This window comes from Tamandua tetradactyla, chromosome 12 (assembly GCF_023851605.1).
Source record: "Tamandua tetradactyla isolate mTamTet1 chromosome 12, mTamTet1.pri, whole genome shotgun sequence".
Taxonomy (NCBI): Eukaryota; Metazoa; Chordata; class Mammalia; order Pilosa; family Myrmecophagidae; genus Tamandua; species Tamandua tetradactyla.
Genome location: NC_135338.1, coordinates 5,656,070 through 5,683,829, shown reverse-complemented (window position 1 = coordinate 5,683,829; position 27,760 = coordinate 5,656,070). Strand labels below are relative to the sequence as shown.

At 39.3% G+C, this 27,760-nt stretch overlaps 2 protein-coding genes across 7 annotated transcripts in view; one reads left to right on the top strand and one right to left on the bottom strand.

The window, feature by feature from the left end:
• Positions 1 to 175: 175 nt before the first annotated feature.
• On the bottom strand, positions 176 to 23,102 carry L3HYPDH (trans-L-3-hydroxyproline dehydratase). Of its 5 annotated transcripts, none has more exons than XM_077122478.1 (5): positions 22,260 to 22,915; positions 16,435 to 16,604; positions 13,485 to 13,607; positions 9,355 to 9,492; positions 176 to 6,421 (listed from the first exon to the last, which is right to left on the bottom strand). In XM_077122478.1, exons 1-5 carry the CDS (start codon positions 22,768 to 22,770, stop codon positions 6,296 to 6,298), a joined length of 1,068 nt encoding a protein of 355 aa, XP_076978593.1. In that variant the 5' UTR covers positions 22,771 to 22,915; the 3' UTR covers positions 176 to 6,295. The 5 variants fall into 5 exon arrangements, with proteins under 5 accessions (XP_076978593.1, XP_076978595.1, XP_076978594.1 ...); XM_077122480.1 differs by lacking the exon at positions 22,260 to 22,915 and adding an exon at positions 22,947 to 23,102 and having other exon boundaries at positions 178 to 6,421; XM_077122479.1 differs by having other exon boundaries at positions 178 to 6,421; positions 22,761 to 22,908.
• JKAMP (JNK1/MAPK8 associated membrane protein) overlaps positions 22,935 to 27,760 on the top strand; it is a 37,480-nt gene continuing 32,654 nt past the window's right edge. Inside the window, exons 1-3 of one of the 2 annotated variants that reach the window (XM_077122484.1) lie at positions 22,935 to 23,058; positions 24,913 to 25,004; positions 25,820 to 25,974. In XM_077122484.1, coding sequence (XP_076978599.1) covers positions 23,055 to 23,058; positions 24,913 to 25,004; positions 25,820 to 25,974 — 251 coding nt within the window. In that variant the 5' untranslated portion in view covers positions 22,935 to 23,054. The remainder of the gene's footprint in view (positions 23,059 to 24,912; positions 25,005 to 25,819; positions 25,975 to 27,760) is intronic. The other variant, XM_077122485.1, reaches the window with a different exon arrangement.

The following is a 27,760-nucleotide window of genomic DNA, read 5'->3' as shown; positions in this document are numbered from 1 at the left end:
ATAAAATTTGCAGCTTGATCAGAATCCTGTCTTGCTGTCCTTCTTGCGTCTCTCTGTCCCATAGCCATTCTTCCCTCAGCAGGTGGCGGACCCCGTTGACTGTCCTGCGGGTCGGGACATGTAATAACATGGATGGACCTAGAGAATATTATGCTGAGTGAGCATGCCTCCTAGCCGACTGCAGATGTAATCAGCAACAGATGAGGTTCATGTACCATTGGCTCATGTCCACAGCAATAGAACTAGGTGCCTTCACCTGGCCAAGTTGACATCTGAACCTAATTACCACAGAAGGTGACCATGATTGATAGGTGTTGTATAGAGCCATATATCCCACTGATTAATACTACAAATATAAATAAGTTCTTGCGTGAACTACTTCAAAGGTATGAATCTTGAACAGAGTTTATAATATTGTGGTATGGGGGGAAACTACCATTGCATACAATGGGCTATGTTTACCAAGAAGGCATCAACAGTACCACAACAGTATCAGGAATAAATAATGGGGGGGGGGGGGGACAAGAGTTAATGGGAGGTTTGGATTTTCTGTATGGTGAGGGTGTGTTTATTTGTTATTTTCTCTTGAGAGCAATGGAAATTGTCTAAAATTGAGACGCTGATGGACTGTTGACTTTGGATATTATACATGATGCCCAAAGGATGGAGGTGGCTGAAGGATACACTGATTGAGCAGAATGGTGAATTGTGGTGTATACATATGCTTGAATATTGTGCTGCTACAGAAAGGAATGAATTCACGAGGCATGCAATGCTGTGAATGAACCTGTGGGACATTATGTGATGCAAAATAAGGCAGAAAAAAAGAGCAGATATTGAATGGCCTCATTTAGAGAATTATGAAATGTGGGCTTAGATTGTAGCAGTCACACTTAGTCCGGAGCAGTAATTATTATTTCTAGATTTTGAGAGGCTGTGCTATATTTGTAGAACTTGGTATTTCCCTGGAACTTCGGGTACCTGTGTGGTACTTAAGACTCACAGTAGGAGCTCTGCAGTTCTGAAGGTCAGCATTGCTACATTCAATGACGGTTAAAGATATTGAAAAGGAGATCAGGCTTCAATTCGAGGTAAGAATGAAGCCAGTTCGGTTGGGACTAAGGTAAATCAGAATACAGGAGTAAGGAAGACATTGTTCATATTTTAGAATTTCACCTACTCTATGAGACAATAGGAAGAGAGGTTTATTTTGTCCAGAATCTAAATTTTCTGTAGTATACAATCTAACTCAACCTGTGTGGCTAGACCATTTACACAATTCACAGGGAACCCAGAATAGGAATGAGGGCTTGTAATTCTGTATAGTTTAATGTAATGCCCAGATACATCCCAGAGTATGTTGAGCAGATCATTAAAAAGTATTGGCAAAGTCTCCTGAGGTAAGAGAGAAAAATATGGAACTACTAAACTTTACCACTGGAGAAAGCCCTGATACTGTCTCAATCATTAGGGACTCTCAAGTCAATAGACCAACCCCTTGAGGCAGAGAAGCTAGCCTACCTATAGTTATGCCTAAGAATTAGTTCCAGAGGACTTCTTTTGTTGCTCAGATGTGGCCTCTCCCTCTCTAAGGCCCAACTCTGCAAGTGAAATCATTACTCTCCCTGCTAGGTGGGACATGACATCCAGGGGTGAAAGTCTCCCTGGCACCATGGGATATGACTCTCAGGGATGAGCCTGCCATGGCACCATGGATTGACAATGCCTTCCTGACCAAAAGGGGGTAAAGAATTGTAACAAATAAGGTACCAGTGGCTGAGAGAGTTCAAATAGTGTTGAGAGGCTACTCTGGAGGCTACTCTTATGCAAGCTCCAGCTAGACATTGCTACTTACCATGGTTTACCAAATCCTAACCAAAACCTTTCTTGTCAACCCTAAAGAACACCTAGGGCTTTATCTGAGAGTCCACAAAGGTTCCAAGCACTATGATTACTTTCCAAAATCTACAACCTCCAGTTGGGTTCCTAGGCCGCCTAAGTCCTGAAACCCCAAAGGGCCAGTCTCTCCAGAACATCAACTAGTTCTGTCCCCCTATCCCATATTATTGACAGCTCTTTCCAACATGAAAAAGTTAGAATGGGCATAGCCCAGATACTCCTAAAGATCGGGAGAAAGATCAAAGGAGAAGGTGGAGTTACAACAAAGAAGACAGGATTTAATAAATGAGTATGATTGCTGAATCATAATATTGCTATTTCAGTCTCCAGTTTCTTGGAACAGCTAGAAGTAAAAGCCTACAATTGTGGAATTGTAACTCATATCAAACTCTGAATGTGTTCTATAACTAATTGTTGTAATGTGCTTTGAAATTTATTGCTTTTTTGTAGATGTTATTTCTCACAATTAAAGAAATTGAAAAAAGAATCTAATGGCTAGCAGTAAAGCTAATCAAGTATGTAAAGGACTTGTACACAGAAAACTGCAAAACATTGCTAAAAGAAATCAAAGACTTTAATAAATGCACCCTGTGTTCATGGATTGGAAGGCTAATTATTAAAATGTCAATTCTACTCAAAATTATTTACAGGTGAATTGCAATCTCAAGCAAAATTCCAATAACCTTCTTTGCAGAAATGGAAAAGCCAATCTTCAAATTTATTTGGAAGGGTAAGGGGTGTTGAATAGCAAGAAATATCTTGAAAAAGAAGAACGAAGTTGGAGCACTCACACTTACTGCCTTTAAAGCATATTACAGGGCTACAATGGCCAAAACAACTTGGTTTTGGCACAAAGATAGACATATTGACTAATGTGATCAAATTGCAAGTTCAGAAATACATCCTTATATTTATGGCCAATTGGTTTTTGACTAGGCTGTCATGTCCACTCAATTGAGAAAGTATAGTCTTTCCAACAAATGATGCTGGGGAAACTGGATATCCATATACAAAAGAATAAAAGAGGACACTATCTCATGCCTTATACAAAAATTAAGTCCAAATGGATCAAACACCTACATATAAAAACCAGGACTATAAACTACTAGAAGAAAATGTAGGAAAGCATCTTCATGATCTTGCATTAGTCAACACTTCCTTATGCATTAAACCCAAAGCATATGCAATAAAAGGGAAAAAAATAGATAAATGAGATCACCCAGAATAAAAAACTTTTGCCTATCAAAATTTCCTTTTAATTTGATGGTAAAGGTTTGGTAATAGATTGTGGTGATGTAAGCATATTATTGTGTGTAACCAACAGCTGAATTATATAGGTGAATATGGTTAAAAGAGGAAACTTCAGGTCATATATTTACTAGAATAAAAATAAATAGATAAAGCATAGGACTGTATAATACAGTGAACCCAATGGTAGGCAATGGGCTATAGTTTCTAGTACTAGTGGAAGAATATATTTCATGAATTAGAACAAATATATGACACTAATACAAGATATTAATAATAGGATGGTATATGAAAAAAAAAATACACCCCAATGTAAACTATGGGTGATAGTTAATAGTACTATTTTAATAATCTTCCATCAAGTGTAATAAATGTAATGTTAAAGTTAGTACAATTATAAAAAAGTGTTTTCATTAATTTTAAGAAATGTTCCGCACCAATGCAACGTGTTGGTGGTGGAGCGGTATATGGGAATCCTGTATTTTATGCAGGGATTGGTCTGTATACCCACAACTTCTCTAATAAAATTAATAAATAAAAAGATCATTGTAATAATCCTGGTGAGAAATGAAAGAGTATGAACTGAGGCATTTGCCATGAAGAAGAGATTTTGAGGAAGTAGTGGGGTTAGAGTTCTTTGGATATAAGCAACACAGTATGATGTGGACGCACTTAAGAAAGGATTTCACTGGAATGATAAAGGGAATTTAGACTACAAAAGGATAATATAAGGGCCAGCTCAAAGAAGAAAAGTTATGTCAACTCTGGGGGTAGAGTGAACAGAACTAATTGAGGGAGATTTCCTGAGCACCAACGGAAAGTCTGGTTTGACCATTTTTCAGACCTTATGTCGTTTTATTCATATTCCGTCCTGGAGGTGGGAGTCTGATTGGCACAGGTCTTGCCTGGCAGTCCCAGTAAGGACACATGCAGGAGACGGTCAGTTTGGGGGAGAGTGTCTGTGAAAGGAGGGGAAAGGAATGAAGGCCAGGCAAATCACACACATCTACCTCAGGAGCAGCAAGAGAGAGGATGAAAGGGTGTAAAAGGAGCCAAAGATAAATGCCAAGTTCCTAGCTCAGTGGACAGTGGTGCCATTAGTGAAGTTAGGGAATGTAGGAAGAGGGGCACATTCTAGGAGGAAAATGTGTTCAGTTTGTCTATTTTTATATTATAAAATATTCCTCTCTACCCTTGGCAGCCATGGGATAATACCGATTTCATGGTACACTTCATTAAAGTACCAGACATGTGCAGCAGCACATTACAAAATGCTATTAAATGTAACTTTTTCACAATACTTGTTTTTTTGTCCAAATTAGTATGATTTTGCCAAATAGTAGTTCCATTTTTATTTTTTAGAAAAAGACAAATCCCCTAACTTGTAGAAAAGTACTTGGTTATATCAAAAACATGATAGTGTCATTTTTTTGGAGGTAAGTGATTTTTTTACTATAGCATTTCATGGAGAATGAGCAAAAAACATCTTAACTGTTTTTGTGTAGTAGGACAATCAAGAGCATTGACTTCAGTCTTTACTTCATTCAGGTAATTCAAAGACAGTTCTAATAACTACATCTATAGAGATTTGCTAGTGAGAAAGCCAGCTAAAATGATTAATTGCTTCAGCTTCTTTGTGTTCAGAAATAAAAGTATTACTACCTCACAGAATTTACTGAATTCTCTGAGAGAATCACGTTAAAAAGAAATAAGATTTTAATGCTACAATTTATGACTGAAACAATCAAATACAATTTTCAATAGGCTCACAGACAACTATTAACTAGTGAGAATGTCAATAAGTAACATCTCTGTCATGCTTTAAATCTACCTAGCATACAGATAGGACAGTATGAGCCTCATCCCACTGTAATGCCTCATTGATTAATCTCTACTATGTACTTATATTTCAATAATGCAATAAACAATGCCTTTTATAAAAGCTTTAATGATATGGCAGAAGTCTGATTACTGGTTGGTCTTTTCACATCAGTATATGAGACTGCAGTTACCTGTGGGTGTGGGAACTCTTGCAATACAGAAGACATCCTAGCAGCAGCAATGATACCTATCAGAGAAGGCTCCCCCTCCCCCTTTTCCCAGTCTATGTATGCTGTGTTGTGTCCCTTATAAAAATCCATCTGCCTTTACATGTTACTGTTACTGTTACAAAAGGCAATAATATCACTCAAAAATTGGAAAACTAAAATCTTGAACTTGTGAGGGCCACAATTCAAGGTATATTCAAAGACCTTTTAAGACAAAAGATTAAAATTGATTTCCAAGAGTAATATTTTAAAAGTACTAAGAACTAAGGTTTTAATCTTGCCTGATATGTTAATTAGTAGAAAAAGAGTCTGAATTTTTGGCATTTTGTGTGCTATACATAAGTGACATTTATACTAAAATACATTAGTAAATACAGGGTGTGCCAATTTGATCTGTGGTAGACCACAGAAAAGCCATGTCCTTTAATCCTCATTCAATATTGCTGGCTGGGAGCATTTTGGTTATTCTCATGGAAATGTGACCCACCCAATTGTGGGTGGTAACTTTTGATCAAATAGCTTCCATGGAGTTGTGACTCCACCCATTAATCCTTTGAAAAAGAGGAAACATTTTGGAGAGTTCCTTTTTAGAGCCACAAGAAAGCCTCAGCTGAATGCCACAGAACCAAGGAACATTGAGTCCATTAGACAGTGACTTTTGGAGATGAAGAAGGCAAACGCCTCTCAGAAAGCTTCAAAAACAAGACACCAGGAGAAAAAGCTGAGAGACTTCGCCACGTGCCCTTGCAGCTGAGAGAGAAACTTTGAACTTTATCGGTCTTTCTTGAGTGAAGGTAACTTCGTGTTGGTGCCTTAATTTGGAGATTTTTACAAGACTTGCTTTAATTGGGACATTTCCTCGGCCTTAGAACTATAAACTAGCAACTTATTAAATTCCTCGTTTCCGTTTCTGGTATATTGCATTCCGGCAGCTAGCAAACTAGGACATGGTATAGTGATTTTAGTCAGAGAGTACTACTTTACAAGAATGGAAGTTAGCTTACATGTATAATTTGGATATTGTTTTTCACATGATTTAGAGAAAAATTACTGTAGATAATAATAGCTTTTTTTAAAGCCTTTAAAAGTCAGGAAAGATGTCACTTGAGAAGAAATCCATCTTTAAGTGGGTCATCGTCTTCTACTATAAAGCTTGCTGTGCCCGTATAATAGGCTTGTCCTGATACTTCTACTATTACTGCTTTATAATCACCACATTTTGCTTCCTGAAAAAGAAGATGAAAGAAGTATAGTTTTAAAATATTGCACTTGTATTGTATTTGGCCTAAAAGTTGTATTGCTGACTTTTATCATTTTAAAGAAAACCCAAGGGTTAATCTTATAGGCAATGGAAGGTCTTTAAGGAGTGACATGATCAGATTTGTGTTTTAGATAAGTGTAACTGTAAAGTCAGGGACAAACTGGGGAAAAAAGGAATTAGAAACCCAGAAACCCATTAAAAAATAATCTTAATTCACTGACTGAATCCAGTTACTCAGGTAATCTTCACTGAGGATGGGGAAGAATACAATATAGACATACTTAGGTGATAGTATTGGCAGCCTTGTGACCAATGCATGTGGGAGGTGAGGAACAGGAATAAGTTAACCATAACCACAGCTTCTAGTTTAGAAGTGAAGTTAATTGTGCCATAAACCAAAATGGGAAATGAGAGAGGAAAAGCATTGTGCTGGTTTGAAATGATGTATGCACCCTAGAAAAGCCATGTTTTAATCCTAATCCCATTTTGTAAAGGCAGCTGTTTCTTCTAATCCCTATTCAGTATGTTTGAAACTGTAATCAGATCATTTCCCTGGAGATGTGATTTAATCAATAATGGTTATTAAGCAGAATTAGGTTGAGGCGTGTCTCCACCCATTTGGGTGGGTCTTGATTAGTTTCTGAGGTCCTATCAAAGAGGAAACATTTTGGAGAATGAGAGATTCAGACAGAGCAGAGCAGAATGGCATAGCCATGAGAAGCAAAGAACCCACAAGCCAGGGACGTTTGGAGATGAAGAAGGAAAACGCCTCCCAGGGAGCTTCATGAAACAGGAAGCCAGGAGAGAAAGCTAGCAGATGATGCCTTGCTCGCCATGTACCCTTCCAGCCGAGAGAGAAACTGTGACTGTGTTTGCCATGTGCCTTCTCACTTGAGAGAGAAACCCTGAACTTCATCGGCCTTCTTGAACCAAGGTATCTTTCCCTGGATGCCTGTGATTGGACATTTCTATAGACTTGTTTTAATTGGGATATTTTCTCAGCCTTAGAACTGTAAACTAGCAACTTATTAAATTCCCCTTTTTAAAAGCCATTCCATTTCTGGTGTATTGCATTTCAGCAGCTAGCAAACTGGAACAAGCATGTTTAAGAAAGAGGGGAGAACTTTTAACAAGTTGAGTTGGAGCTACATCTGGGATGATCATTGAGAGGTGAGAATGGTAGAGAGTTGGAAATAAGCGCGCCGGAGTCGAGGACGCGCTTCAGGACAGGAAAAGCAGTAGGAGGATTTGAAGTTACCATCAGCAAAGGACTGAGAGTTGAAGCCTCAGAAGGGGACAGAACTGCCCTGGGGGCTTTAGTTTAGCAGGTAAGTGAGATGAAAAGGACCATAAGGATGAAATGCTTGGAACATTTAAATGGAAGGGCAGGAAAAGAAAACTGGGGCTAGGCAAGAGACTGAGAAGTCTAATGAGAGAAGGAAGGAGTGCAGCGGAGGTGAAGATGTTCCAGCATGTACAACTAATAAGTATAAAAGAAATGACTTCAAATCCTAACCACATAGTATCTTTTCATTATCTATTTTTTAGTATAATAACTGAAGCTAAAGCTAATATGTCAAATATTAAATTAGGGTACAGTAATTATATTAACTTTTTATAAAGCTACTATAATATAATAAAGTCTCATTGAAAACTTGTGCTTGGTCTAAATAGCAGTATAATGTAGTGTTTAACAGCATTAGGTCTGAGCTTGGAAAGACCAACATTGATAGCCTAGTTCTGCTACTAAATATTTGACCTCTGGCAAATCAACTAACCTCTCTAATTCTCCATTTTATCATCTGTTTAAAAAGGATGATAACCATAACAATCTCAAAAGATTCTTGTGAGGATTAAATGAAGTGTTTGCTTAGCCTAGAAAGTGACACATAGCGAAGCACCCAATAAATGCTGTAGTTTATTACTGTATCTTTGATCTCAGACTCTGAAGACCATGTGTTCCAAGTTATTGGGTATAACATAACTGAGTTGGTGTATCATAAGGCCACTATATGATACAGCAATCTCTAACTTAAAGAAAATTCAATTTCAGGAAAAAATAAACTTTAAAAACAGCTCTACTAGGATAGATTATTTGCCATGTTAAAGGATACTTTATGAGAAGATTCATTTATTAACAGGTTTTCTTCAATTAGCACATTAGCACATTTGAAAACTGATCCATTGGAAAAATTCTACTTTCCACAGCTTTTCAGGACTTCCACATCCTATTAAACATAATGAAATACTTCTATGTATTAAAAAAAGAACAACACAACTAAACTCAAATTTAGTGGCATTCAAACCTTCTGGTCTTGGGACCTCTTTATACCTTAAGATTTGAAGGATTCCAAAGAGTTTTGTTTATGTAGGTTGCATCTATCAATATTAACTGTGTTAGAAATTAAAACTGAGAACTTTTTTTAATTTAGTAATTCATTTTAAAACATAAAACCTATTATATGTTAATATAAATAAAATTTTTGTGAAAAAGTAACTATATTTTCCAAAGCAAAAAGAAATGGGAAGAGTGGCATTATTTCACATTTTTGTCAACGTCTGATTTAACAAAAAACATTCTCGTATTTGCTTGTGCACATTTAGTTGGTTGGTATAGCATACATCATGTAGTTCGTGAAAGCTATACTGTATACTCGTGAGAGAATGAGAATGAAAAGTAAATAATGCTTTAATATTATTGTGAAAATAGTTTACGCTTGTAGACCTTTGGAAAGGATCTTCGGGGCCCCTAAGAGTCTCAAGACCACACTGGACAGAGGTCTTTACGGGCCTGCTTTAAACTTTCAGAGCTGAGTGAAGAAACTTACCTAACACCCAACTCCAGCCTCTTTGGACGCACAAACAACAAAGGTACAGATAAGAAGCTGGGTCACTCACCCTCACCGCCTTCCCTGTGAACACAGAGCCAGTTGCACCACTTTTAAAGGCTCTGCTCTGGTTCAGCTCTAGAAGCCCTTTGTGATACTGTAAGGCAATTCGGGCTGTCACTCCTGAGCCAGTAGGACTTCTGTCAAGCTGTTTCAAAACAAATGAAAATGAAAATGTTTATATATACAAAACACATACATATACATATTAATTTTAAAATATGATAACGGCATGGTTGATTTATAAGATCTTATAGAATTCCTTGTGTATTAAAATTTAAAATCTTAGGTTATAAATATGATATGAAATTTATAATTTTCCTGGAATTTTTTTGATGCTCTCTTAAGGGTTGATATGAACTTTAATTATATAAGCTATAAGATAACAGCCTATACATAACTAAATAGCAGATATTTAAAAATCTGTATTCACATCTAAAAAAAGACTACGCGTACTATATGATACAATTTTGCAAAAGTTTTTTTTCATTATGTAGAGAATACTTTATTAGTTTGTGTAATCAAACCCATGTAGTTAAGACCTTACATACTTAATACAGTGAGTTACCCTTGTACAAACGGAAAAAAACATTTCTAGACCAATATGGCTGTTAATTTCTATACAATGCCAACTCAACACAGTAACTGGGATGCTGTTCCCAAAGTTTACAGCACAGCTAAGGTTTCCAAAAATTCAAATTATATATATGTATATATATTTATATATATATATAAAAACCAATAGCAGGTTGCTTCCGGGTCAAGACAGCGGCTTAACAACGTGAGTGTTTTAGTTCGTCCTCCAGAACAACTACTAAATAACCAGAAACAGTACAGAACAGCTCCTGGGGCCACGTCAGTGACCAGACACACAGCGTACCCCAGTCTGGACCAGCTGGACCGGCTGCGAGCCGCCCCAGAACCATGAGTTCCCAAAGCTGCGGCAGCCAGTGCCCCTCCCCCACAGGCTGCTTTCTAGAGGGAAAAGGAAAGGACTTGACCAGCAGCAGAGACTGGGCACAATCAAACACCAATTGTGGAACTAATTAACTAATTCTGACTACTAAAAATAAGCCCCCAGCTTAGGTGAACCTGATCAAAGCGGAGGTTGCTCATTTTTGCCCCGGCGCCAAGGGGGCAGGACTGACAGAAAAAGGGGGAAAAAAAAGAAGGAAACAGAGGTTTTTGTGGCTGTGTATCTATAAAGGCTTGACTGCCTCTGGATACAGCAGCAGGACTTTTCAGGCTGCCACTGTCTTCTGGGAGAAAACATCACCTCGAGGACACCTTGATTTTGGACTTCTCCAAGAGTGAAACTGTGAGCCAATAAGTTTCCACTGTTTAAGCCAACACATTATATGGTATTTGCTTTAGTGGTCTAGAAACTAAAACACCTTTTGAGTAAAATATGAAAGAAATAGAAAATTAGCACTGTTGCCAAATTGCACAGTAAAATAAATACCTTTGTATTACTAAAGTGAACAGAGATAAAATTCCATTTCAAAGAAATTACCACCAATATATTGAAATTAGAGGTGCTCCAATAAAAAGCACTGTCCTTCCTTGACTGAGTTCTGAACTGACTAGAAAAAATAAGGCAGGTAGAGACCAAAATATTGCCTTTACTACTCGTGAAGGCTAAGTTGTGGGTACAACGTAGTAATAAAGCTTCCTAATACGCAACTCAGAATTAAGCAGACTTTTTTGTCCCCACATCTCCTGGAGCAGCAGAGTGGAACAGCCAGTCCCCACACTCCGTTTCTCCTTCCAAACTCCCCCACTGATTTAAGTGCCTCCTCCTTCACTGGAACACAATGAATGAGGGTGTGGAGAGAGGCCAAGAGTGGAATACTAACAGGGGTCCCTTCAAATAGCAGGAAATATCAGGAACGGGGAAGAAGAATTTCTCCCAGCATTAGACTTATCTCTCTTCAATACATTATGCATCAAATAATAGACCCAGTATACAGCAGAGTCTATGAATTAAATACATTCTATTTCAAAATGACTTTGCTATAAAGAGTAAAACTACATTTGTAATAGAATAGATTAGTAGAATCCAAACTTCCTGGTCATGTAGGCTCTGCACAGTTCATGTACACGGGTCATGGACTCATCCTCCCCAGGGGAAACAGGATGTCCGCTTATAAAGCACACTGAATGGTCATGTTTCTCAGTAAAACTGCTCTGTCATCTAGCTCACTAGTTCACCTGCCAAGTTGGCCTAAAGAGAGAGACCACATCTGACAACAAAAGTGGTTCTCTGGGAGTGACACTTAGGCAAAAATATAAAGTAGGCTTAGCTTCTCCTTTGCAAGAATAAGCTTCTTAGGGGCAAGCCCAAAGACTGAGAGCTTACCCTATTGAACTGGTTGTCCCACTGCTTGTGAGAATATCAGGAATTCCCCAGATGGGGAAGGTGAATATTTCCTCCTTTTTCCCAAGTCCCCCAAGAGGACTTTGCAAATACTTTTTTATTCTCTGCCCAAATTACTCTGGGATATATCGGGGCATCAAACTAACCTTTATAAACCAACAAGATCTCATGCCCTATTCAAGATTCCATGTAATAAAAAGTGACTTAAAAGGAAGGGAAGCTGAAAATTGAGAGAATGATCAAATGAGAGGGAGGAGTTATAATACAGAAGTTAGGACTTAGCAAATGATTATCACTACTGAATCATTATATAGATATTTCTTTTTAGCTTCTAGTGTATTAGTACAGCTAGAAGGAAATTCCTGAAATTTTAAAAGTGTAAGCCATATGATACTTTGAAATTTTCTCTATAACTACTTGTTAAACTGAACTTTGAAATTCACTTTTCTGTGTATATGTTACATTTCACAATAAAAAATGTTTAAAAGGATTCCATGGAATTATGGTGTTCAAGTAAACTGACAATACAAGTTAAATTAGATAATGCACTACCAAAATATAAATTTTGCACTAAATAAACATCTTTCCCTTTGGTCTTGCACAGAGGCTGAAGTTTGAAAATATGTGCCATGTCATCCTTTACCCAGTATTCTGATTTATCTTAGTCCCATCCAAATCAGCCTTATTCACATCTCTAGACGAAGTCTGATCACTGTTTCAGGTTTTTAACAGCTGCTGAATGGGGTAATGCTGACTTTCATACCTTCAGAGCTCTAACTCTGAGTCTCAGGTGACACATAAATACCTGAAGTTCCAAGAATGACAAGGTTATATACAAATAGCTCAGTATCTCAAAATTTAGAAATATCAGTTACAACTCTTTAATACATGTGACTGCTGTAAGAGTTTACAATCTAAGAACCTTTACAATAGCCTCAACCTGATAACTTATGCTCTCAACTTCAATTCTGAGTTTGTATATTATATTAATCCGTATGAGTGAGGCATGAGTTATTCAATCTACTGTCCTCACTGTTCTTTTACCTAGTTGTATGTCTCACAACTTCATTCCTTTTTGCAGCCACTCAGTCGTCCCTTGTATGGAAACACTACAGTTCCCAGGCCATTCCTTAGTCGTTATACCCTTAGGCCACCTCCATCCATTGCGAGTCATGAACACTGCCGCCATAAACACCAATGTGCAAATGTCCATTCGAGGCCCCACTCTCAGGTCCTCCAGGTATATACCAAGCAACGTGGTTGCAAGATCATATGGCAGCCCCACTCCTAGCCTCCTGTGGAACCATCACACTGCCTTCCGAGGGGCTGCACGTCTCAGTTTCCCTACCGATCTCATCTCTTTCTCCACATTTTCTCTTGCACTTGTTTCTCTCTGTCCTTTTTTTTGTTTTTTTCCGCATGGGTAGGACTAGGAATTGAACCTGGGTCTCTGGCACGACAGGTGAGAATCCTGCCTGCTGAGCCACCATGGCCCGCCCTCTCTGTTCATTCTTAAACAATTTTATTTGCACACCATACAATCCAACCTAAGTAAACAGACATGCCTTCACCACTATAACAGACCACTTACTTTGAGTATACTGTACCTATTACATTATCTTCAGGACAAAAACACTATAAGAGAGATACGGTAAGAATTATCCTTTTGTTTCTTTCTAAAGGCGAACAAACCGGGCATAGATGAGAATAAAATTCTAGTTCCAAAAAATCTGGCTTCCGAGGCTAAAAATTAGTTTCAGTACCTGTGCATCTGCAAACACACAGATGTTGGTGGTTGGCTCGTCACTATAAGCATCTTTTCCATCTGTCAGTATGGTTCCATACAGAAAGGCAAGGTCTTCACTATCAGGATGAACAATTTTAAACTACAAATAACAATAAAAATATTATCAACCACATGCAAAGCATACTTTTATTCAAATATATCTTCATAAATAATGTAGATGGGGCACTCTTATGTGTAACTTTTTATTCTTTGTCCTTTGTGGAACACCACTTTGAGCAAGGCACTAACTGCTAGAAATTGTGTCTCTGGCTGGATGAATAAACATAGTTTTACTGAAAGTTATAATTATCATAGTTTAAGTCTGTTCTAGGGAAGCTGCTCCTCATATAGCCTTACTAAAGAACAGTCCTATTTTATAAACCACGCACACCTGTCACCCCAGCACACACACATTCTCTTTGAAGGACTGACCCCAAGATGGTCAATCCACAGACTGGCCATGGATGCTCAAATAGAATGAGCTAAGGTAATCATACTGTCCTTCTCAGGAGGCTGAAGGGGACATGTGGAAAAATCAGGCGATGAGTCTCTGGAGCTGAAATTATAGCATCAATAGAGGCAAGGACTGTGAGAGACCATGAGCAAGCAAAAGTTATAAAGATGCAGAAGCTTTTGCATAAGAGAAACAACTGAGTGAAAAGAAGATTTATTGTAGAGGATGAAATTAGTCGGTGCCAGGAAGAGCAAGCGGCAGATACAGAAAGAAGCAGGCACTGGCAGAGCTGTTCAGGCGACAACAGTCATAAAGCACGTAGAGGCCCAAAGGTGCTATGCTCCTGATCTTCTCGGGGGTCCAACTGCTTAACTTCCCCGGATTCCTGTCATGTCTGAAAGTACAAGTGAGATTACCATCTTACTTCCGCATGTTTCCTTACAATTAGAACATTCTTCTACCACTTACCTGTCATTTAAAGCAATTAAATAGATTTGGCTTATTAAAATCCAAAGTGTCCTGGTAAAACCAAGCCAGAGAGGTCTGAATCTCAGGCTTTGTGTTTCGACCTCTCAGCACCTACGCCCCCACCTCAGCTATAGCACCATTACAACATGACCCTGTTCACTGCACGCGCCCCTTACTAGAGGGATAAATTCAGAATGTCAGAGATTACTATTATAAAGTAATTTCACCTACGAAAAGTATATTGACAGTTTGGATAAATAATTTGGAATAGCAATGGTACATATTTTAATTTTGTTATGTTATAAATTATGCTAAATTAAAGCTTCAAGAGTGTTAAGGAAACTAGGCCTGAAAATAACTAGTAATAACAATATTAGTGTCTTTCATGTTACTTTTTTCCTTAGAATAACTAAATTTTGTTATTCCAAAACAATCAAATTCTGTATGTTTTATTTCTAGATCCCAGTTTCAAGGAAAAATAGTAGACTTGCACTAGAAATGAAAGAAGATTTTAGATTTATTCATTATCTAGACACACTTTATCAGAATAGTTTTCCCACTCCCAAACTACAATTAATGAGTAATTATTTGAGTAACTTCTTAGCAATACAGAAGAAATTCCCTAACTATGCATCAATGCTTTTTTTTTAATTGTGAAAATAAAATTTACCTTGTAGGCTATATTTTGCACTCAATATTTTCAAGTTTTGCAAAGAGAATGATCACACCAAACAAAGCACAAGATTTCAAATTAGTGGACTATTATATATTTACTGCATCTTTAAATAATTACAAATTATTAAATATGCATATATACATACCTGTATATATATTAAAATTAATAAACATTTATTGAACATTTATTATGTGTCAGGCACTGGCACATAATTGTAAATGCATTGACAATAATACAATTACATGTATTGACTTAATTCTTAAACAGTGCTACACAGTAGGAATGTTTTAATTTCCATTTTACAGGTAGGAAAGTGAGGTACACTTATCCGAAGCTAAAAAGGTTTTAAGTGGCAAAACAAAGCTGGGACTCCAAGTTGGTCTGGCTTTAGAACCTAGGATTTTAACTACCGCTCTATTCTTCATAGTGCGAATAATTTAAACATACAGATGTTTTATTTTCTTTATAGACATTGTCTTAATTTCCTAGGGCTGCTACAAAAAAGCACCACAAACTAGGTGGCTTAAAACAGCAGAAATGCACTGCTTCATGGTTCTGGAAGCTGGAGTCTGAAATCGAGGGGTCAGAAAGGCTGGGCTCCCTCTGATGCCTCCGGGGAAGACTCTGATCCAGGCCCCTCTCACGGCTTTTGGCAATGGCTGGTGGGCCTCAGTGGTCCTAAGCTTGCAGGGTTTCAACATCTGCCCCAGTTGTCCCTCTGCCTGGGGCTCCTCCACCAGGCATGCTGGACAAAGCCAGGCCCTACTCCAGTGTGACCTCATTTTTTTAAATACAATTTTATTGAGATATATTCATATACCGTATATATCATCCAAAGTGTGCAATCACTGGCTCACAGTATCATCACATAGTTGTGCATACATCCCCATGATCAATTTTACAACATTTTCATTACCCCAGAAAAGAAATAAAAATTAAAAGGAAAACCCAAATTCGCCCAGACCCCCTCCCCCACTATTATTAACTCACAGTATTGGTGTGGTACATTTGTCACTGTTGATGAAAGAATATTAAAGTATACTTTTAACTAACAGTTTGTGATATGTATTTTTCCCAACATACCACTCTATTATTAACTCCTGGTAATATTGTACATTTGTTCTAATCAGCGTGACTTTGTTTCGACTTGTCTAATTCTAACTGTAACAAGCTCATTTCCAAATACGGTCACACTCTGAGGTGCTGGGGATGAAGACCTCAACGTATCTTTTGGGGGGACACAATTCGACCCATAACTGACATGACAATTTATATTTCCTCCATGTGACAGAGGACGATGTTTGTTGTTAAGGCAGAGGTTGTACTGACCTGAGCTTTCACTGCTTCTGTGACTGCACTTGCTACATCCACAAGCTCCCTTGTCTTTGCTGAACAAACATTAAGTCCAAACTTTTCAGCACTGACAAATGCATAAAATGCACCACCATAGGCAATGTCCACCACCACCTTTCCATGACCATGAACATCTACCATGAGATCTGAAAAAGATGTTTTAAAATGTTTTTTAGTATTTTAGCAACAGAGTTCATAGCATTTTAAATATGTTTATTTCTAAGGGGAAAGATCCTTTTGCCATCATAAAAGAGAACGAAGCAAAAATCCATTTTCAAATGCACAGGCTGGAAAACTGTTCTAGATTAAAGCAGACTTAAGAAATAAGACAATTATTTGCTGTGTTGGACCCCTGACTCAGTCCAGAATCAGAAACAACAAATAGCACAAAAAGCAACCAGCTATAAAATGTTAGTGGGATAAGCAAGGAAATTAGTATAAATTACATGTTAGATAAGGTAATACTAATACAATTTTTTGTGTGGTAATTATATTGTGGTTATATATGAGAAAAAATGAATAAGCAAGTAATATGATAATAGCCCTTTAGCAAGGTGCCTCTATTTTTTAATATATGATGTTTGCACACATTATAGAACATATGAATGCCATGTTTTCCCCAATTTATACAAACAAACTTTACACACTACTCTGAGGGTCTTTCCTAGGAAACATTATAGAGGTAGGAGAGGGACATCAACCTGTGGAAACTATGAAGGAAAAGGTAGGTCCCCGCTCATGCTACTATGGATGGTTTAAAATACGGAAGATGCCATACCTTATTCACAATTAGATTTTCTTTCACTGTAATGTCAAAACAACGTGGAAAAAGAAATTTTTCTATATAGAGTATATGCAAATATTTATTTATCTATCCATTTTCAAGTATTAACGTACCCTGCAGACAAATCCTATGAACAAAGCCATTGTACCCTGCCCTGTACAACATCATTCTGCATCACAGTTTTTATTTGAGCATTTTAAATCTTCAGGATACATAAGTTTCACCAGAAGGTCAGCTGTTTGAAATTCTGAATTTGTATTTCCAAAGGAATGGGGCTAGAAATTTTGAGACATTAAAACTATTTTACCTACACACTGATATTCACAGCAGCATTATTCGCACTTGGCAAAAGATGGAAGAAACCCAAAGTATCCATCAACCAATGGATATATGTATATATGTTTATGTATATATGTTATTATAATTAAACTTAAAAAAAATCATGTACAGCACAGTGAACCCCAATGTAAACCATGCAACACACAACATTAATAGTACAACTATAATAACATTATTTCATCAGTTGTAACAAATGTATCACACTGATGCAAGGTGTTAAAAATAGAGGGCATATATGGGTCTCTGTACTTTTAGCCTGATTTTTCTATAAACCTACAACCTCTCTACTAAAAAAAAGAAAAAAACCATAGTACTTTATTCTTTCTTGCATTTTCCTCTTTTCCTCCTCCCCCACTCAAGCTAGCTTCATGATCACTGTCTCTGGGGGTGGGATAAGGCAAGGACAAAAGCAGTTCTTTCTGTTTTTGTTTTATGGAAACCTAAGCTCTCAGGAGAAAGAGATTTGTTGGCAAAAGAATGCCCTGAAGGTAGAAATATTTCCCTTAATTGATAGAGAAATTTCCTATGGACTGGGAAGAGAGGGGACTTACGGATCTGGGGTGCAAAGAGAACCTGTGCTGACTTCCTACAGCACCAAAGGAAGGCTATGTGATGTGACCGAAGAGGGCGGAGAGAGGCAGGGGCTATGTCGACTGGGCAAAGGATGTTTCACTGGTAAAGTCTGCAAACTGTGGTCCGGAGGGCCCTTCTCTTCAAAGTCTTGGCACTTTTAATAAACCTTTTCTCATGTATATATCAGGAAAGGGGACACGGCATGGAATGATAAAGCTAAATTAACCAACAGGGCAAAGTGGGGTTTCAAATTCAGAATTTAAGATATGATAAACAAAATATTTCTTGTGTTTCTGAGTTTGCACATTGAGACACACGAAGACATCAATATTCTATCAGTAACAGATTAACCCACAGAAACTCTATTAATACATACAATGTGTTGAAGCAGAACAAGTTTGCAACAGTATAACTGAAACAAAAATGTCTTTATCTTGAGACTGGTGCAACATGAAAATCAGGTATAACTAAAGGAGAATGAGGAAACGAGGAAATGCTGGAATATAAGATGCTCAGAAAGAACAATGGGATTGAAGCTGGAGTCTAGCAAAGGATATGGGTGAAAGGCCTATGTTCATCTTGTGTGCAGCTAAGCTGGGCATTGGTTGCCAATCCTAGGGCTGGAGTGGGATGGGGGAGCTGGTTCCCGAGACATGATCACGGAGCCTACTATCTCTCTCTTGCCCCACCCTTTCAAGACTCTTGGGACCTGTTTTTTTAGGGGTGGGCAGTTGGACGCACACCTCACCGAGCTCCAGTTTCCTTCATCTTTACAATGAGGGGTTTGGACTAGACGATTTTACTTCTGGATGATTTCGTTACTTCTGTTCATTAACAGTCTGAATATTTTAGTGATGGAAATTGTCAAAACATTTGTTTCACAAATGGTGCATCCTGTGTGCCAGGCATCTGACATACTGTAGCTCCTTAATTACCGTCGCTCTGAAAACCAGATTCTGTATTGTTTATTGTCCCCATGTTATTCCCAAAGCTACCGCAATCAACACCTGGGCAAGGTGATGCCAAAACCCAAACCCTTTCCACTAAAATAGGCCACCTCTATATCCATACCTCAACTCAAAATCTAAGACTTTCCTTTTCTTCCATGCAAACAAATCACTGGACTTTCAATATAATTTATTCCACTCAAGACTTAGTGAGCACTATTATGTGCCAATTACTGTGAAAGATGTAAGAGATACAAAAGGGGAATAAAGCACAGTCTTTGCTCTTCCTCAAGTTCAGTTTGGCAAGAAAGACAAAATTTAAAATATGCTATATGTATGAATGAGGTGTCACATATTAATAATTTTTCCAGAAAGCTGAAACATCTCCTTAAACACAAAAACATTTAAGAATGGGACGCAAGCTGACAGGCCTGGGTTCAGATCCTGTTTCTGCCATTTAGTATGGCTCTGCTATTCTCATGTGCAAAATGGGATTGCTATTTCTCTCCAAAAGGGAAGAATAATGTGATAGTCTGTGGGGAGTATCTGATACAAGTTAGAAACACAATAAACATGAATATTAAAGCCAAGAGTTTAATTGCTCAATGGGAACAGAGCTTTCAAGAGGACCACATTTGTATTTGCCAATCAGCATATTCTTCTCTTACTTTCATTTATTCAGTTACTCGTTCAACAAATATCCACTGGCTACAACCTACCGTTCTGGGCACTTGGAACACAGTGAACAAGCCAAAGTGGTTTGCATTTTGGTGGGACGGGTAGAGATGAACTCATTTAATCCCCAAGGCAATCCTCTGTGGTGGGTAGTTGTCGGTATTCTCATTTTACAGATGTGGACACTGAGGCATGGATCCCTCACAAGGTCACCAAGGTGAGGAAGGAAAGCCCAGAGGTACAAAATGATGCAGTCATCTTGAACACTACTAATACGCCTTTTATGCATCTTTGTAAAATAGAGAATTTAGGATTTTGTTTTCTTAATGATTTAAAGGGACCTTTAGTGTTGTTTTAGTTTGCTAAAGCTGCCAGAATGCAAGACAACAGAAATGGATTAGCTTTTATAAAGGGGATTTACTAAATTACAAGTTTACAGTTCTAAGGCCTTAAAAATGTCCAAATTAAGGCATCCAGAGAAAAAATACCTTGACTCCAAAGAAAGGCTGATGTCTCTCACCTGGGAAGGCATATGGCTGGCATCTGCTGGCTCTTGTTCCCAGTTCTGATGCCTTGAGCTTCCTTTTTAGGTGTCTGTGGGTCCTGACTTAGCTGCTCTGGGTTTCATCTTTTAAAGGCACATAGTGACATCTGCTGGGCTCTGGTTCCTGTGTGGGCTCTCTTAGTTCCTGGCATCTCCTGGGTCTTTTGCACAAACAGCTGCATCTAAACTTTCTCCTAAATGTTTCCCTTGTCGGCTCTTAAGGACTCTAGTAAACCAATCAAGACCCATCTTGAAAGAGTGGGCCCACATTTCCACGTAATCAAAAGGTCACACCCACAATTGGGTGTGTCACATCTCCATGGAAACAACCTAATCAAAAGGTCCCACCTACAATATTGGATTAGGATTAGGAGAACTAGGCTTTTCTGGGGTAAATAACAGTTTCAAACCAGCACAAAAGCCCACTAATTATTATGCTGTCCCACAGCGATGCTCTTAGGAACTACAGTGTTTACAAATTTGACTGCCCTTGACCTAAAAAGCCGGTTTTCCTGTTGCAAGCTGTATCTTCCCACAAAAACTGGAATGCTCCCAATCCGCTCCTGCAGTTGCCTAGGAGGAAATCGGTTAACCTTAAGCTAAACTGTTAAGGTTTTTTAAAATGCAATCCTAAACAAAAATTTCCTTCCCCCCCTCAAATGCCTTCCCAATCCGGATGTGATAGCATTCTCCCCTAAAGGGGAAAGTGGCATTGAATTCCCCAGAGCCATTCTTCAACTGCCCACGTGGCTGTAAAACTGCCAAAAGTTGCTCTACAACTGACAAATGCCTGGGAAATTACTGTATCGTTCATAATCAGGCTAATCTGAAATCCAATTCCTCTGGGAGGATCAAGACCAAATGCTCTTTCTAACAGGATAATTTACCTGGCTACAAGTCTTTGAAGAAAAGAGGCGATAACCCTATTCCTGGTTTGACTAAATTTGCTTCTAGCTCACTCCCAGTCACAATCAGTAAACCATCCTTCCTGATAGAATGCGGCACCTTGGAGGGAGCAGCCAAATGAAAAAGACTAGATGCCAACTTGCCAAGCCATTCCCATGAAGGACCTCCCTCCTAGCAATGGTTATAGTTATAGAAACACCTAGATTTACACAATGTACAAGGCTCTGCAGTAGGGCCCCACCAAAACCTCTGAAAGCTTCTACATGTCTGGAGAACTCTAAGGTATCAATGTCACATGTCCTGCAGTCTTCCTGTCTGCAGGAATATACTTTTTATTCTAAATCCTTTGCATACTCTCATTTAATCCTTACACACACAAAACCTGAGACAATGAAAAAAGACACACAGGCACAGAGAAGTAATTTGGCTAAGGTCACACAGCTTTGTTGAGCAGGATTTGAACCCACACAATAAGCCTGTTTTTGTTCTTAACGAAGAGCAGCAGAATTCGTATCTTCATGATTTTTAAATTGCCTAGTTCATTCACTCATTTAATTCTTACCCAAAGGAAGGGAGGCAGTTTTATAGATTGGATAAGGAGATCGTATTTAGTAACTTGTCAGGGATGATAATGCATCTGAGCAAGCGTTTTCTGAGCAGAGCCTGGAACCCTAGTGCGTGGGCTGTTGTTTGTTCTTTCCTTGACCTTTGTACATACCAGGCTTTACCCAACTGTGAAATCTCTAGGACTGCTGACTGGGGGCGAAAGAGGCGCTGCTGGAATAAGTGAAACAAATCTGCATTCCTCCCGACACTCCCAAAACCACGGGCCGATGGATCTGCGGGGTAATCGGGCTGCATGCGTTGCACAAATTCGCAAGGCTAAGATCTGACACAGGTTTGCAGAGATTTAGAATTACCTCTACATTGCCTGCTGCATTAGTTGGTGCCGCGAGGATTCCAAGCCATACACGAGACTGTTAGTGACGTTAGGAACCTCCCCGCCCGGGGCTGGGAGGGGCCCTCGGGTTACCTGTTACCAGCGCAAAGGCCGGCACGCTGTGGAAGCGAACCGGGCCGCGGCTGCGGCCGCCCTCGCACTCCACGAAGGCGGCCACCAGCCCGCACGGACAGTGGATGTTAACGCGGACCTCACCGACCCAGGCCGGGGGCGCCGGCACCAGCCCGAAGTCGAGCGCGAAGCGGCCCAGCGCCAGCACGGCGTGGCCGCACATGGAACTGTAGCCCTGGTTGTGCAAGAACAGGACGCCCAGGTGCGCCTCCGGCAGCTCGCTGGGCACCAGGACCGCCCCGTACATGTCCCGGTGCCCCCGGGGCTCCAGCAGGAGCCGCCGCCGCACGTGGTCAAGGTGTTGGCGCATGTGGCGACGCTTGGCTAGCAGCGTGGGGCCGGCCACCTCGGGACACCCGGCCAGCACGATGCGCAGGGGCTCGCCGCCCGTGTGCATGTCCACCACCGACAGCGCCGGCGTCCCCGAGTCGTGAGGGGGCAGCCGCGGCCCGGCCAGCGCACCCTCCTCCATCGTCGGGGTCGGGCGACTCTCCACCCCGACTCCGCCGCGAAACCCTCCAAGTCCCCGGCCCGGCCGACGACCCCCGCGCGCGAGCACCGCAGGCCGCGTGGCACCTCCGGGGAAGAGGCCTCGGAACCCAGACGCTCGCGGAGGGGGCGGGGCGTCAGCGCCGTCGCCAAGGTTACCGAGAGGCGGAGCCGCCGGGGCCGCTGAGTCCCGGATGTCCGGGCGCCGCGCGCGGGTCGGCGGGTCTCCGAGTGTCTGTGGGGTCCGGCGCAGCCTTCCAGCGGCCGATGGGTGAGGGGTCGCCGAGGGCGTCGCGAGGGTGGGCCGTGCTCCCTGCTTCTTTCCTGCCCTGCGGGCCCTGGCCCGCCCCGGGTGGGGCGGCTTCCGCTTTGCGGCGCGCCCTTCCCGCTAGCTGCCCGCGCGCCGTCGGCCCGAGCCCGGGACCGGTCCGGGCTGTGGGTGGTCCCGGCCCCTGGCCGGCCGCGCACCCGGGGAGAGGCCGGGCCTGGGCAGTCTGGTCCGAAATGCCGCTTCCAGACCCTTTGTTTCGGGCGGAGGAAAGAGGTGCATGAGGGTGAACTTCAGAATTAAAGCGCGGGCGTTGAGAGTTGTAGAAAAGCAGCAAAGGCAGCGGAAGCTATTGCTGCATGACTGGGGCCGCTTCAGCATCAGCAGTCATTACGGAGCCTTTCACCGAGGGGCAAGACTGGTGGAAAAACAAACAGAGAGTCTTAAAATTGTAGCCCTCGTTTACTAAAGGAAATGAGAAGGGAGATTTAACGGACGCTGAAGCTAGGGTTCTGTTCAGTCGGTGTGAGCTGGGGCTTTCAGCGTATCGTGCAAGTTTTCAGGCCTTGGAGTTTGAGAAACTTGAGTGTTTAGATTCAAGTGAATTTATTAAGCATCTCCTGGATGCAAAACCCATATGAAAGAAGCTTCCAGGTCTTGAGCGTCTTCTGCTTCCTCAAAAAAACACAAAAATAAGATTCATGTATTCGTTTAGGGCATTGTGATTACAATTGGTGAAAAAGAAGTGTTAGGGTGAAGAAGCCCATGATGGCTTTCAAAAAATAAGTCAGAAATTTGATAAAAGTGAAACTATTAATCTTGAGGCATTTTAGTTAGCGTTGTTTCTGATTTTTCTCAGTAAGAAAAGGAGAGAGAAAGCAAATGTGTACTTGACTTTTGAAAAAGAAAGGGTATTGTGGACCAGGTAGTCTTCAGAATGTTAATTCATGAAGAATTTGGGAAATGATTGTTCAAGAAGGGTTATAAAATGCATAGTTATTGTTCAGATTAATTCACATTTTGACCACAGTTATTTTGGATTTATTCCACACTAGACTGTAGGTTCTTTGAGGGCAGGAACTGTCTCTTGTTCCTCTGTGGATCTTCAGTGGGCTCTATCCAGTGGAACCTGGCACACAATAAATATTTATCGAATGAATGAATCAATGAATGAAGGCAATCAGATATCATTGATGAAAACTCCTTCAATAACTTCTCTCTGTTGATGAGGTCAAAGACAGTTTGAAGGTCCCTGACTTTTTTGTTTGTATTTTTTGTAAAGAAGAGTTGATTTTTAATTCTCCCCCAAGTCTTGAGATGAGGTGATTAATTGTAAGGCAGTGGTTCCCAAATGCTGGTCAGAGGTTCATTGACAATCTTTAATGAAATTTTCACTGGTCCTGGATAAAAATAATAAGTTAGGACAATATAGTAATGATTGATTGTGTATGCACATGCGTGCAAGTGTGCTTAATGTCCTGACTGGGCAAAACAAAATGCAGTTACCCTCTAATTTAAAAAATATGTGTATATTTCTAAACTTTGTGATGAATGAAATTCACAGGTCACTGGAACCTCTGATCAAGGGGAGTGGCTATGAGTTCTGGGGGTCCCACTCTGCTAGGTAAGGGCTTAATCAGAAGGAACAGTACCAACCTCAAGGTTCCTGTATAAGCTTCTGCAGTGTCACAATGTAAAAGAAGAGATTTAAATTTTAAAGTAAATGGATCAGGACTTTTGTCTCATACATACTGCGTTTTAATTGAAACTGTTGAGATATTTTTGCCAAGTGCTTCAGCTATTGTATTTTTTATAATCACAAAAGATGTTACTATACTGGCATTTGTTTTTAAAAAGCTGTCGATATTCAACCAGCATGCCTTGGACTTTATTGTGGAAAGACCCTATTATTTAAAAACGGTTCAACTGAAATATATGGAGAATGTGGGGTAAGTCTTACTTTTGTTTGTTATTTCATATTTAAAATCTATTGGCTCTTGAAATATTTTCAAACGTAGAATATCTTTTTTCTTAAAAGATACTCCTTATTTTATAAAAAAATAAATATGGAGGCATTAATAAAGTGCTTATTTGTGTTATAATGATTGTCTATAATACATTATGTATTTCTTTTTTTTTTTTTTTTTTTTTTTTTTTTTTTTTTTAAAGGAAAGACAGAGAGAAGGAAGGAAGGAAGACATTTTTAAACATTTTCTTGTTTTATTGTATTCTGTTTCTCCGTTTTTTTTGTTACATGGGCTGGGGCCGGGAATCGAACCGAGGTCCTCCGGCATAGCAGGCAAGCACTTTGCCCGCTGAGCCACCGCGGCCCGCCCACATTATGTATTTCTTAAGTCACAATCTCTAAGGAATTCTTTGAAAAACGTATTATAATTTTATAATAATTTCTAATTACTTCGTATTAGAGTTTTAGTACAATGACTTAGACAGGAAGCTAACGTTACAACTCCAGAATACTTCTCTGTAATTACAATGTTAAGTAGGTTTTTCATTGAATGTAGTCAACTTTTTTAGTAACTTAGTAAAAGAAGTCTTTTGAGAGCATTAAACAGATATGGTAAATATAATGTAGTTTTTTTTCTTTTTAAAAGCTGCACATGTAAACTTAGATGTTTAAACTGAAATGGAATGTCTTATGAATGATTTGGGGGGGATGTTAATGTTCTATAATTATATATATTTTTTATTACATATGTTGTGTATAATATAATAATATATATAATATCGTTTTCATGTATTGTAGGTATGCCCAAGAGGACAGAGAACAAATGCACAGAAATATTGTCAGCCTTGCACAGAGTCTCCAGAACTTTATGATTGGCTGTATCTTGGATTTATGGCGATGCTTCCTCTTGTTTTACATTGGTTCTTCATTGAATGGTACTCAGGAAAAAAGAGGTTCGAATTTTCTATGAATATATCAATCAGTAAAGCCTGATATTGGAATAATTATATTTAGAACACCTTATCAAGTAATTCTATTTCTTTGGTTGTTTTTAATGTGTAAGCCTGTTTTTCCTTTATATTCTGATTACTTTTGACTTTAGCAAGAAAACTTAATGACAAGGCATGATTCAGTAATTAAAATTAATAGGGGAACTAACTACCTTTGTCTGTTTTCTCTAAATAATCTTGAAAGAATATTTTCTTCTTCCTCAATTATAATTCTAGTTTTCTACCAAAAAAATTATGATTACAGGCTGTTTATTATGCTAGAATAATTATTTTGTAATTTAATTTAATACTAATAATCTAATAATCTAGTATAACGTAGCAGATGTTTAAAAATGATACTGTGGTAACCTAATTATGAACGCTTATACTAACACAAGTTAAATATTTATTGAGTACTGTGTTTTATTCTTGGAAGATCAAGGGAGGAGACAGTCTCTGGTCGTGATCTTGTGGAGAAGGCAAATGTATATACAACTAATTGTAATATAAATCAGTCTTAGAAATGTAGTGGAAACAAAATGTTCTGGGAATCACAAAAAATAGAGAACTTGTACCTGGTGGGATCTGGAAAGACTTCAAAAGTAGGACATTTTAGGCAGAGGAAACAGAATGAACAGTGGGATATAGGTATGATATGGAGGTAGTGTGGGGGGCCAACGTGTGGGTTGCATATGGAAGAGAAGTGAAAAAGGTAGGTTGAGGCCAGAATGTGATTAGGATATGAACTTTATTCCACTGAGAATGGGGAGCCAAGTTCTATCTTAGTACATTACAGGCCTACTGGCTTTCTTTGTGTTCCTCTAACTTCTCAGGATCTTTCCTGCTTTAGGTTCTTCCCCAAACTTTTATCTCTGCCTAAAATACTTCTTCTCCCTCTGACTCCAACTTTTTACTTAGCTGCCTTCTTTTCCTTCAGATTTCAGTTTAAATGTCACCTACTCAGAGAGACCTTCGCCAATCCAATCTAAAGTGAATCTGTCTCTTATTGTTTTAATAGCACTCTCTTTTTTATGTTGTTTATTGCTTTTTTTATGGCTCATAGTTATGGTTATGTTTGTTTCTTCATTTAATGTTCCTTCTACCCTAACTGTAAGCTCCACAAGAGCAGTAACCATCCTTGTTTTTTTCCTGCATGGAATCTCCAGCAACTAACCCACCATCTCATACATGATAGATGCTCACTCAGTGTTTGCTGAGTGAGTCATTGGTGAAGGTTTTTGTGTAGAGAAGTAGCATCATTGGATGTGTATTTTTAGGAAACTTCTGTGGAGAGTGGATTAGAGGTAAGATATATTAGAAAGCTCATTTCAAAGAAATAGCAATGGCCACACTACACAATAGGAATGGAAATGGAAAGGATGGTCAGATGGAAGTAGAATCCATTTTTTGGATCCTACCTAATAAATCTAGGGGTGGTTATTATATTGAAGCATTTGTTATTTTTCAAAGGCATTTATAAAAAGATCAGGATTTATGAAAAGATCGCTTACAAAGCAATTTTAATTTTGCTTTTAATTTCTATTATAGTATGATGAGAGACAAGGATGAGAAAGGAGATGTGATAAGCACAATTTGCCAGATAGGCAAAATGTGTTCTGAAATAAAGAGTGAAACATGCCCAGGTGTGTAGATGCGTGAGGGAACTTAACATCTTTTAGCACAACAGGAGCATAGCTTGTGAGTTAGGAGGTACAGAACTAGAGAAGAGTATTTTTCCTGAAAGGCAGAA

What these genes read in the sequence shown, in the direction of transcription:
- L3HYPDH (XM_077122478.1), bottom strand. Translation starts at nt 22,770, where the DNA reads ATGGAGGAGGGTGCGCTGGCCGGGCCGCGGCTGCCCCCTCACGACTCG. An exon ending in GGCCTTTGCGCTGGTAACAG is followed by an intron (nt 16,605 to 22,259) that starts GTAACCCGAGGG and finishes CATCTTTTTCAG; the next exon opens with ATCTCATGGTAGATGTTCAT. An exon ending in CAGAAGCAGTGAAAGCTCAG is followed by an intron (nt 13,608 to 16,434) that starts GTCAGTACAACC and finishes TGTTATTTGTAG; the next exon opens with TTTAAAATTGTTCATCCTGA.